Source organism: Mizuhopecten yessoensis, unplaced genomic scaffold (genome assembly GCF_002113885.1).
Source record: "Mizuhopecten yessoensis strain PY_sf001 unplaced genomic scaffold, ASM211388v2 scaffold3963, whole genome shotgun sequence".
Taxonomy (NCBI): Eukaryota; Metazoa; Mollusca; class Bivalvia; order Pectinida; family Pectinidae; genus Mizuhopecten; species Mizuhopecten yessoensis.
The window spans coordinates 126,715-138,713 of record NW_018405307.1 but is presented as its reverse complement, the minus strand read 5'-3'; the positions used below and the strand labels follow the sequence as shown (position 1 = coordinate 138,713).

Here is an 11,999-nt window from a genome sequence, read left to right as displayed (position 1 = left end):
GGGATTACCATGTCTTGAAGTCAAAACTGTTTTAGAGTTTTAGAAATTTATCCTATGTTTAACTGTTGTTATCTTTTTTGAATAGAAATGCAGTATGAAATAATTCATTAGGAATGTGATGGTTTAACGTTTCTTGTGTGTGCAGAATGCATACATTTGCATTATGATCTAGAAACCTAATAGATATTTGAGATAATCAAACGGCTAACCTGATTAGGTACGGGGAAATAAGTGACATTATTTATCCAAATGTATGTCGTAGCATAAGTGCTATTGCTGCTTTTAGAGCAATCTATGGGTTTGTTTTCTAACTGAACAGTATTGTCGTATTCAATGTTTCACACAAAGAAATGTATAACGATTGAAATGGAAGACCGAAGTTTAGGCTTCACTTATTTGTGTACTTTTAGCTTGCTTGAACGGCTTCTATGGGATAAAGTGTGATCGGTTTAGTTGTGAAAACAACACATGTACATAATATGAGGGGAAATGTACATGTATGATGACTCTGTCATTGGAATTGATTTAAGTCAAAATACATGTTTGAGGAATTCTCTGATGTTTGTGCATGTATAATAAAACTGTCAAGGGCATGAAAAGGATGTAAGACATTTCTACAAATCTAATCAGAGGTATTTATATTTTCGTTATGTATACTCAAAGTTATGTGGTTGAATTATTTATATAAGTTGATATGTTTGACTAGATTTTGAATTACCTGAGGATAGACACAAGACTATTGTCTCTGTATTTCAAGGGAGTTTTATGTAAAGTATATAATATATGTTATGTTCTAGCTTGTGTCTCTTTTAGTAAAGTCTAGGTTGAACAAGTCACTTATCTATCCTTTTTGCAAAGTTAACGATGTATGTATTTAACCTCAAATGACTGCCTATGGGTTTTTTTTATGAAAGCATGCATACCTGGATATTATGGTGATATCTGCAACACAAGCTGCCCGTCCAATTGCAAAGGGGATATATGTAATCAGACCAGTGGGTTATGTACAGGTATGATGATATGTCATGGTACAGACGAAGATACAATAGTAAAATAATATCATTATAAGTTTCTCGTTCATTAGTTTGAGTCCTTAAATGGGTCATTAAACTAAACAAGGATTTTATACTATCGCGAAAGTTACTGTTACATCAAAGCCTTGCTGCATTAAGCATACGTTTTGAGTTATGTATACGAATAGCCGCTTGGGACGTTTTCTTTCGAAAATATGATAAAACAAAGCCGATGAAATTTTTCAATGATCTTCTCGGCTTTTTTAGTGGAATATTCATTATTATTCAAGCATTTGTTGTTGCGTTTTTAACAAAAACTTTCGACGACATCTCAATAGCGTTTTTGGTCCTTAAGTCCCGAATATTACTTGACCAGATACATTCTACTTGAGGCAGTTGTAATGTGTTCAGATTTCTTTTTGTAATTTTGTATACATATTCTGACATAGATGTAAGACAGTTGTGTGACCGCACAATGCACCAAAAATAGTGTGCTCACATCGTGCAAAGATCGTGTACACACCGTATGCACATCGTCCTCACATGGTGCGCACAACTGTGCGATTTAACAATCGTTCTCCCAGTTGTGCGCTTCTCTCCGCACAATTGAACGATTTGGTACAATTAGGTGATCAATATTACGGAACGAAAAATATCCCGAACCCTCGTATGGAATAAGGAAAACGGTATACAAATTTCTCATCAAATTAATTAAGATTTTAATTTTACAATGCCTGTTATACAGACTATTAGACTATCAAGAATGTGTTTAGTTCCCAGGTAACAGAACAGATAAATAACATATTGATGATTGACTGGAGTTTCACCTGGCCTGTGCCTGACAAAGGGAGCTGATATGGGATACCGTATGACACAACTGGGCGTTAAGCATTTGTTATTTGCATTCGTCTTAGTACCCCGGGTGGGGGAAAACGATGGTTTAGGTACAGGTACAAAGTGGCTATGCTTACCTGTAAACGTGACCGTGTCGATATGTGTTATTTTACATGTTTCGATTTAGGTCGTTATAAAACCATTTTTATATTAAAGAAAATATAGATAAGTGTAGAAAGATCAGCTGATACATGTAGCTTAAATATAGAAATTTACTTAAAAATCAAGTGATTTGTTTCAACACGATGCCGTATATATTGCTAAGCCATTTTCCGATTTACACCAACCACGATTGTCTTCGCTCAACGTTTGTCAATCGTCCTCACAAGTGTGTGCAAGCAATAATCGTCCAGATTTTAATCGTTCGCCCATCGGGCATACATAGTGCACACACCGTGCGCACATGGCACATCGTGTAACGTTGTGCGATCCCACAACTGTACTATATTTATTGTTATCATCCTTCATCGACAAATGGATGTTGATCCAGGAAAAAAAGATTTCCCTGGAAGTAAAGATAAAATTGACTTATATAGAATATGTTGAGATGAACAAGTACCAACATAACGCTGATTCGGTAGAGCAAATTAGGTGAGAGTTGAGTGCTACTAGTAGTTGCCTTTAACTTCTCAGTTTACCTATCGCCGAGAAACGAATGCATGCGATAGTATTTTGTTACGTGGAATATTCCGTTTTTGAAACGCAGTTTTCGTTTCGGCATAGAAAAAATAGAGTAATTGAATTTGAGGTATAGCAAACTTAGGTCTCAGTTTACTAGATTTTTTTGTATTAAACCTCAAGAGATTTTTTTTAAAGGGAATTATTAGCACAATAATTACATAAACCAAATAACAAATATATCCATATATTACATTGTACACTTCCTACAGCAAAGTAAATATAATTGCTAAAATAACCATGTTGTATAAGTATTGCTTTAACGAGACATCAAAACATGCATCCGTTTAATTGTGTTTTAGAATGTGGACCCGGGCTGTATGACATTGACTGTAAGCAGACTTGTCCGGTGCACTGTCGAGACTCACTATGTGCCAGAAGTAGCGGGGATTGTTCAGGTAAAATGATGCCGCAAATAGAGTCAGCTTTTCTCTCTGTCGATCATTAAACCTCTTTGGTGATATACTAGGCTACGTTAATTACGTTTTATGTGTTAACAGTTTCATTTTCCGGTCGCTGTGTCCTTTAATTGATTGACGTACAGTGTATATATGGATGCAGGCATATGAGATAGCAATGGTTCCTTATTATTTCTGATTTTGCCAAATATTATTTAGTAAGTGCATTATGGGATTGGACATTCTATCTAATGCATCATTTGTAAAACTAAGGTCCGTTTAGATGACGACTTTTAATATGGACTCTACTAATACAATTTTTAATATTTCTTGTTTATCTAAAGGCAAAATAATCTTAATAACTCATTGATATTTCTGGAATTTAGAGTTGGATTTTCCGGGACAACTTTTAATATTATTCGTTTTGTGTTATGTGTAAAATATGAAATATTTGTATTGTAGCATGTGAACCTGGTTTCTTTGGACAAAATTGCAGTATGTCATGTTTTGGTCATTGTAACAATGATGAATGCCAACAGAACAACGGAACGTGCATAGGTACAGTGGACATATCAATAACGTACAGAACATGTTGTCAAAGTATCTATGGCTGAGCTATTAATCATGTATAGAAAAGATAGTTTAATGTGTAAGATTCAAATTACGTACTATTATTGTAAAAAGACAATGAATCATGTACATTTTGTTTCATTTCTTTATCGTCAATTATCATCAAAATATTTCACCTGCAGTATATTTTTCGTAAAATATTTTATGTTTGCTTCAAAAGATAATTTCTAAAAGCTTCGCAATTTTGTAATCCATTTCAGTAGAGATTATGTTTATTAGTACATACCCGAACTCAATATTTGGATACAATGACACTACCTCTATTTGTATTATTAGCTTGTACGAGTGGATATTTTGGACCTGACTGTGAAGAGGAATGCGGGCAGTGTAGTGCTTTGGCATGCACAAGGTCTGTCGGACAATGCTTATGTCGCGACATGACACACGGAACATGCGGGTGTAAAAATGGCTGGGAAGGAGAGAAGTGCACTACAAGTATTTTGTGTTTATGTTGTCTCTTTTTTATTTTCAAAACAAATAACTGATGATATTTCACTCAGTTTATGTAGATTTTGTTTAAAAAAATGTATATATAAAAACAACGAAACCATAGTGAAATTTTATATAAATTGAACGAGGAGTTATCAGCACACATGTGTTCATTTCAGAAAAGTTGATGTCAGTCTCAGGCGACCAAACAGGAACCTACGCTGGGGCTGGTGTTGGAGCAATGATTGTGATTGTTCTTGTTGTTATAGCAACTGTCATCATCCTTAGAAGGTATGCATTCATGGTAATTGTATTGTGAACCTTGGTAGATGATATTTTGATATTTATTGATCGTTAACATTTCGATTTTGTTTCATGTCTGTATCTGTAGGAAACGATTACCAAAACACAAAGAAGAAAATCACCTTGAAGGCAGAGGCAAGGCGTTTGGAAATGTAGAGTCTTTACCAATCCCGTTTGAAACGCCAGCCAATCAATCGAAAAGTGGAGGTAAGGGTTTTACATATAGGCTACCACATATTACTGTCATTATTAAGTAAGTTGTTATCTGCATCGCTTTTTGCTTTATGTTAATGTCGAGGATAATATTTTAGTGGGTCAAACAGTATCTTAGTATTGCAGCAGTAGCAATACATTTTACTTTTGATTATAAGTCATTGTCGTATTCCATATATCAGCGTATCCCTGCATACAGCGTGTGCAGGTATATAACACAGGTGTATTGTGTTGTAGCTACGGGAGAGATGACTATTAGTGTCACAATGTCATGTTTGATAGACACATTAATGTTTTCTATGATCAAAAGTGGATTATTTCAGACAGATATGTATAATACGTAAAGGGATATTGATAATAGAAATAAACGGGTACACATACAAATGTAAGTACGATACTTTCCGCAAGTTTCCTGTGTTTCTTCAATACATGTGTTTGATATTTAAGACACTACAAGTGAAGACAGACAAGTTTACGTAAACGTACATTACATTTACCCAAACGCTGATGATGACGTCGTGTATAACAACGTTGACGTCACCGGTGTCCCTATTCATGAACTGCGGTCTATCATCGATAGCAAAATCCTAAATGAAGCGGCAGCATTTCAAGAGGATTTTCAGGTATGGATACATGTGTACATCAACTTTTAATGAGATATTTAATATCAATATCGATCAGAAATCATAGCACATCATTGCATAAGGAAGGAATTAAATGTATCATTAGGGTTGATTCTTAAAAACATTGAACACGCTCTATGTCTACTGGTATCAAGCAAATATACATTTCATGATTTAGTTTTTATATATATATTATATTTTACTTAATAAATACATTGCTTTTAGACTTTTTCAAGGGGAGCCGTACATCCACACGAGGCAGGTAAAAAGACATCAAACACACCAAAGAACAGATTCAAGACAATTTTCCCATGTAAGAACCTGTTTATTTGTGTTCAATATCGATACTCTTTACAAAAACAGATTTATAATATTAATCAGTTAAACTGCTTGGACAAAGTATTATGAAATGATGATAGATAAAGAAACACTTGATGAATTCACTAAAAAATTTGTTTAGCATACATTGGTTTACATGTAGATATATAACTATATTGCAGATGACCATTCCAGAATCCTTTTAGATACAAACGGCAAGGATACCGATACAAGCTACATCAACGCAAATTATATCGATGTAAGTATGTAGGCCGATAAATCGAGCTTTTTTATATTGATTGTAACCTACCTACAGAAGCAATGCCGATAGTTCTGTGAAGATAATTGTTTTTCATTGGTTATATCTGTTCGACGACATGCTATTGACAAACTATAAGGTAACCAATGTGGTTACAAGTGATAGTTGAAATTCATCTAGACATGGTATAAAGATAAACTTTACATTAAATTTTAAGTACGTTACTTTAAAAAAAGAAATATCATGTTTCATTTTTTACTGCACAGTGTATAATAAGTTGTGTTAATGTTATATTAATTACAATATTACATTATATTGATATGTTACAGGGTATTGAAACCGAAAAAGCGTACATTGCCTGTCAAGGTATTATACAATACATTGTAATGCATTTGTTTATGTTGTTATATCCTACCAACTGAAAAAAAAGTTTGAACTACAACAATCAATAGCGACATTAATAATATAAATGTTTGTATAAAAACTCACAAACTGAACACAAATAAATCAAAGCCTTTTCTGAACAAAGGGGGACAATCTGTTATACAAATGTAATAGCTATATCAAAACAAACATCAACATTATTCGGAAAATCTATTGACATAATTTATTTGTTTGTCAAATAATAATTGTCATTTCGTCCCAATTAATAAACACTGTTGTACAAAGGACCGAAGCCAAACACTCTAGACGACTTTTGGAGGATGGTGTGGCAGGTGAATTCTGGAAAGATTGTTATGCTGACAAACCTCAAAGAGGGTCGCAATGTATGTATTTTATCATGCTAATGTACATGTATATCTTTCAAGTACACTTAAAAATGCTCGAATAAAAAAGTAAAGAAACAAAATCCATATGATATTGTTCATGGTTTGTAAATATGTTTCTCCTGCTTGTGAATGTGTGCACTGCAAGTAAAGCTTTGTATATTTATCGTAAACTCGCTTTGGTATCTCTTCAGGTAAAATGTCACAAATACTGGCCTGATGAAGGAGAATCACTTGTTACACAGACATTTGAGCTCAAACTTGACAGAGAGATGACCTATGCCTTCTATGTCATCCGTGACATATCAATCACCCATAAAAAGGTATTGGTTTCATTTAACATTATAATGTAACCAACATGAAATATTCTTGTTTGTTCTTTATAATGCAAGTCATAAAAATACGTGAGCTGATCATAACTCACAGCATTCTATGACATCCGTGACATATCAATCACTCTTAAAAAGGTATTGAGTTCATTTAACTTTGAAATGAGATAGACATACTCTTTCATGTCCAGGAGTGTAGGATGGAAAAAATCCAACCGAGGCTTTGCCGAGTGATTTGTCGATTTTGAAAATCCCGAGGGTATAATTTCCCTATCCTACACCCCTGGGCATGACTGGTATGATTCTCTTCTTCTCACTTCAAATGTACCAGAACAACCTCAGAAACCATGAACATCTATTTGGACTGGATACCATTTTAAAAATATCAACTTTTCCTCTGAGCTATTTTGACAAAAACGAATCTATCAACAAGACTAACCATACCCTAAATTCGCAAACAGAGTTTGCAGAGAAAAATAAGTTGATATTTCTAACTTGTACGATTAATTTATCGTGCAAGGTTTTAATTTCATTACGTTGCCTTCGTGACGTCACGTCATTGTAAGGCCATTGTGATGTCACGTCACGTGAAATGGGGTGTAAGATAGAACTTTCTTACACCCCTTCCTTACACTGGGCAGCCCTATCTAACATGCATAGAAATGATAGAAAATTGTGTATTGTTTATGATGCAAATGATAAAAATTCGCGAGCTATTCATAACTGACTGTAATGCATCATACGGTCCTCCCTGTAGACAAAGGAAGAGCGTCAGGTCCATCATTTTCACTTTACGAAATGGCTTGACCATGGAACTCCGGACACGTTGGAGCTCGTCCTTTTCGACCGCCGTGTGACGTCATACAGAACACAATTGACGGGACAGATGATTGTACACTGCAGGTACAATAACTTGTATGGTATCGCTTTTATAGTGCCCAGCTTGTTGATTGTATTTCAGTCTTTTTTAACGTGATACAAAATATACATTCCAAGTCTTTTTGCTGTTGAATCAAATATACATATATAAACAAATCACATGAAATAAGTTTCTTAGTACCCCTAGCTCTTTCCCTTATTAAAGGTTCATCAGGGGATCTGTTTATTTATGTTGATACATGTAGGACAATACAGAAAGTGATGACGTCATAGTACAGTATGCCATCGTTGGATCTTATATTTCCTATACATTAAAGCATTGAACTGTTACCAGATGCAGTATACAGTCGATATGAATGCAATTTGGGTGACAGATACATAGAATGTCGCCCGTTAGGTAACAGTAAAATGCTTATATTTACATTTACATGTATATAGTTTGTTTTGTATAGTAACTGAAGCAAAAATACGTTTGCATTTCCCGCTTATCATATCAGTGACGTCAGTAAGTTCAAATTCCAGAACAGCCGACATTTCCAGAAGAAATAATATAGTCCCTCGTGTCATTTAAAACCACACGCAATTAAAATGGTTTGAACACAAACTTAACTGTATTATTTATTTCATATGAGTGTTATATGTTGAAAAATTGTTAATAATTGCATAGCTTCTGCTGGTTTAAATTTAAAGCTGTTTTTCGCGCATTGATATATTACATGTATTTTGAAGTGATGCGGCGCTGAACGGACTTGATTGTTTCCTCGGAACCGCTTATGTTTCCTTCGACTGGAATATTACGTTATTTTCAGCAGCATATATACTCGTTTTTTTTTATTAAAGTGGTCCTTTCAGTAGGTGATAATGATTCCAAGGACATTCCGTTTGAAATAGATTCCATGTCTAATCGGTCAGATTAGCATCGCTAGCAGACGACGTTCACAGGAGCTCGGTTTCGTGATTTTGAGTAATGGATGACATCACTGAAAAACCACAACACTTAAAAGGGTATTTATACACATTCTAAAACCTTGTCGATACCCTGGACTTTTACGAGGTTTTAGAAATGCTGAATTTTAGTGTTGTGGTTATTCACTGATGTTATGCATAACTCAAAATCTCGAAACCGTTCCCCTGTGTGATGACGGTGACAAACTTGGTAATTTCGTATCTAGAATGGCGCTTACAATAATTTTGTGGTACCTACACATATTATAATATATTTATATTGTCATAATTGTCAAGTTGCTTTATTTTTTTGCGATGACCTATATTGCTAAATGCTAACTAACCCAAAATGATTTCCGACTATAGGCCTATTGATACCGAAAGTACCGGGCGGCCATGTTTGTTTACCTTGTACCAGTTGTATTCCTACACTGACCGTATCACTATAACTTGTAGTACACAGTCTCATATACTGCAATTTGGTTTACACATAATGTAAATATATACATATATATTGTTACTACAGCGCTGGTTTAATGTGATTATTTCGATTGTTCCCTTGACGGACATTAATCAATACTGATACTATTAATAAAACAGTTTCTTGTGGTCGAGGCCAATCATCCTGTTCACTTACGTAGAACATACTCTGTAATGCTATTCATTTTATTCATAGGCTTCGGTGTTTTGTTGTTTGATTTGGTTGGTTTTAATACTACTTGAAAATCATGAAATGTTGTCTACTCTTGCCAGGGTCAGTGAATCATTAACATGCTAAGTCGTATCAAAGCGGTTCACAAATTATTATCTGTGGTTATAGGGAGTTTGCAACCAGGCAATATATTTCTAAACTCCCTGGGTAGCATACAGCCGGTGCCGTATTTCGGTGTTCACAGCTAGCATTCAACAAGTCCAGCACATCAAAGACATGGCAAGTTCAAATAGATACATTTCTAACGCTTCTTTAACAAATAAGTAATTCGATTTCGGCGGCGTTATGTTTAGAGTAAACTGCAAGGTAAACGACTAATGAAGATGGATTTGTAACGTCCCTGTTTTCAAATTTAGGATGTCTTACTGTAAATTAATCTCGTATGAAAATATAAACAAATCAGTCGACGGTGGGACTCAAATTGTCCCCATCGTTACGTAAAAACACGCTGACAAATATCTGATATTGGATGTTTTTCCTGTCGATAAAAATTCAAACTAATCTCATGCCGGACATTAAGTGAGGTTCGCACGTCTTGGTCAAGACATAAAAAAGGACTAGGGACTTTAAGGGCCTTATCGGGGATTTATAATTAGTTGTTATATTCGTCATCAAAAATAATTGGAGTAAGCATATATTTTCATAATGAAATGTTTGACTTTCGTTTGTTGCGTGCATTTTTTTTGGTTGAAATTTTTCCATTTTGAATGAAATTAATTAAACACCCTTCAATATTTGAAAGCCTTCGCATGCAGCAAACAAATAGGTATTTGACATGCTTAAGCATTGCCATACCAATGTTCATTCGTAAAAACGATTATTTGTTTGTCACATGCAGAGGCTTTAATTTCTCCATGGCAACTGTCTAAAAAAACATATTTTGGATATTTTCTGCTTAGCAACGCAAATTTGTAACTATGGTAGAGCATCTACACATGCGTATTGAAAACAAATTGTACCAAGAAAGATAGTCCCAATTAACCAATATGATGATTGTATTAGAAACTCGTTAGTAAATTGTTTCAATGCTCACTTCATATAAGGCCATATGACCGACAGCGCTCCAAGTAATTTGCGTTGCATTCCCAGTTTGTATTTCAAGCTACTAATTAGTCTAGAATGTTAGGCCTGACTTTACCCACTCTGAAAAGTGTGTTTTATCCAGAATAATCTTGTTTTACCCAGTGCATTGTATAATGTTCCACGAAACTATAATAAATGAGTATCTTGATATTCACATTCTGATTGATGGTAGGTGTCTCTCAATACTTTGCCCCCTTAAAAAAACACACTCGTAGCTTTTTATTATTTAGATCACCAGTTTACTACTTGTTGGTTGTAGAATAACGACATGCTGAAGTTATTCGACCTTCACCTATATACAGCTTTTGCTTATAGTTAAAAAAAAACGTGGGAACAATTCATTAAGAAATAACATGGGGCTCATATATGCCTTATGCTCGGTGGTTAACTCCTACAGACTTGTGGTGTATAATGCATGTGTATGGCATCTCACCCCTTCTCAACAAAATGCAGTTTCATATATTTATAATACGCCCAGGCACCGGAGGTTCTGAGTTGTACCCATGTTCAATTCATAGTTTTTGTTCAATAGAGTTAGGTTTTAGTGTAAGCTGCATAGGTTAATATTCTAACAAAAACATACCAAACGTATTCAGGTCTCAACGACCATTTTAGACATCTCCAATTTAACATGAGATTGCAAAAAAAAAAATAATAATAATAACAAGAAAGATGGTGTTGCAAAACTATTCAGTCATGTACTTTTCCCCCTCGCAAAAACACTTGTAGCTTTATGATTAATTATGTTACTAGTGTATTACATGATGGTGTATAAAATGGACATACTGAAGTATCTGAAGTTTACCTATATATCTAAATATAGTGTTAGCAACTGGTTCTTATCTATATTATGCTCAGAGGTTAGTTTCGACATACTTGTGGTGTATAATTAATGTTATTGGCATGTCACCCTTGTTTCCAAAATGCAATTTCATATATGTTTATAATACGTACAGTTACCAGAGGTTCTGAGATGTACTCAAGTTCAATTCATATCTTTTTTTTAACAGAGTTTAGATTAATTGCTAGCAGCATAGGGGTTTTTTTCCAATAAAAAATCAAATATATTCAGGTCTCATCGATTATTTGAGACATCTTCAATTTAAAAACAAAAGGTTTTAAAAAGATAAAAAAAAAATATTATTACAGTTTATTTTCAATCTATTTTGAAACGATATTATTACAATGGTCAATTCAAATTCGTAATTAAATACTTCCTTAACTAGTTTAGACATTTATTGAATGTTCATCTCGTAATTTTGATAGACATTTAGGTTGGAAATCCCACGAAGACACATTCACCCTCTAACTTGATTTTACAGTGCTGGCATTGGGAGGACTGGGACTTTTATCGGTTTAAATGCGTTGCTTTCTCGTGGCAAGAAAACAGGAAAGGTTGACATCCCCAGGTACATTGGAACCATGAGGAATGGCAGAATGAACATGATCCAGACATATGTACGTAGTGCCTAAACAAGTAACAAAGCTACATGATGCAACGTGTAATTTCTACCGACATTTATGAA

At 34.4% G+C, this 11,999-nt stretch overlaps 2 protein-coding genes across 4 annotated transcripts in view; one reads left to right on the top strand and one right to left on the bottom strand.

Moving 5' to 3' along the window:
- Window positions 1–11,999, bottom strand: part of LOC110448270 (cell death abnormality protein 1-like) — a 164,468-nt gene that overhangs the window by 88,125 nt on the left and 64,344 nt on the right. The window lies entirely within an intron of this gene.
- The window catches only part of LOC110448268 (receptor-type tyrosine-protein phosphatase mu-like), a 183,336-nt gene that overhangs the window by 166,031 nt on the left and 5,306 nt on the right, over window positions 1–11,999 (top strand). For all 3 annotated transcript variants that reach the window (XM_021494435.1, XM_021494437.1, XM_021494436.1), the window contains 14 exons: window positions 915–1,010; window positions 2,888–2,983; window positions 3,446–3,541; window positions 3,890–4,048; window positions 4,222–4,333; window positions 4,434–4,552; window positions 5,006–5,181; window positions 5,407–5,494; window positions 5,682–5,758; window positions 6,088–6,124; window positions 6,428–6,525; window positions 6,720–6,848; window positions 7,612–7,757; window positions 11,796–11,931. In XM_021494435.1, the coding sequence (XP_021350110.1) occupies window positions 915–1,010; window positions 2,888–2,983; window positions 3,446–3,541; window positions 3,890–4,048; window positions 4,222–4,333; window positions 4,434–4,552; window positions 5,006–5,181; window positions 5,407–5,494; window positions 5,682–5,758; window positions 6,088–6,124; window positions 6,428–6,525; window positions 6,720–6,848; window positions 7,612–7,757; window positions 11,796–11,931 (1,565 nt within the window). The remainder of the gene's footprint in view (window positions 1–914; window positions 1,011–2,887; window positions 2,984–3,445; window positions 3,542–3,889; window positions 4,049–4,221; window positions 4,334–4,433; window positions 4,553–5,005; window positions 5,182–5,406; window positions 5,495–5,681; window positions 5,759–6,087; window positions 6,125–6,427; window positions 6,526–6,719; window positions 6,849–7,611; window positions 7,758–11,795; window positions 11,932–11,999) is intronic.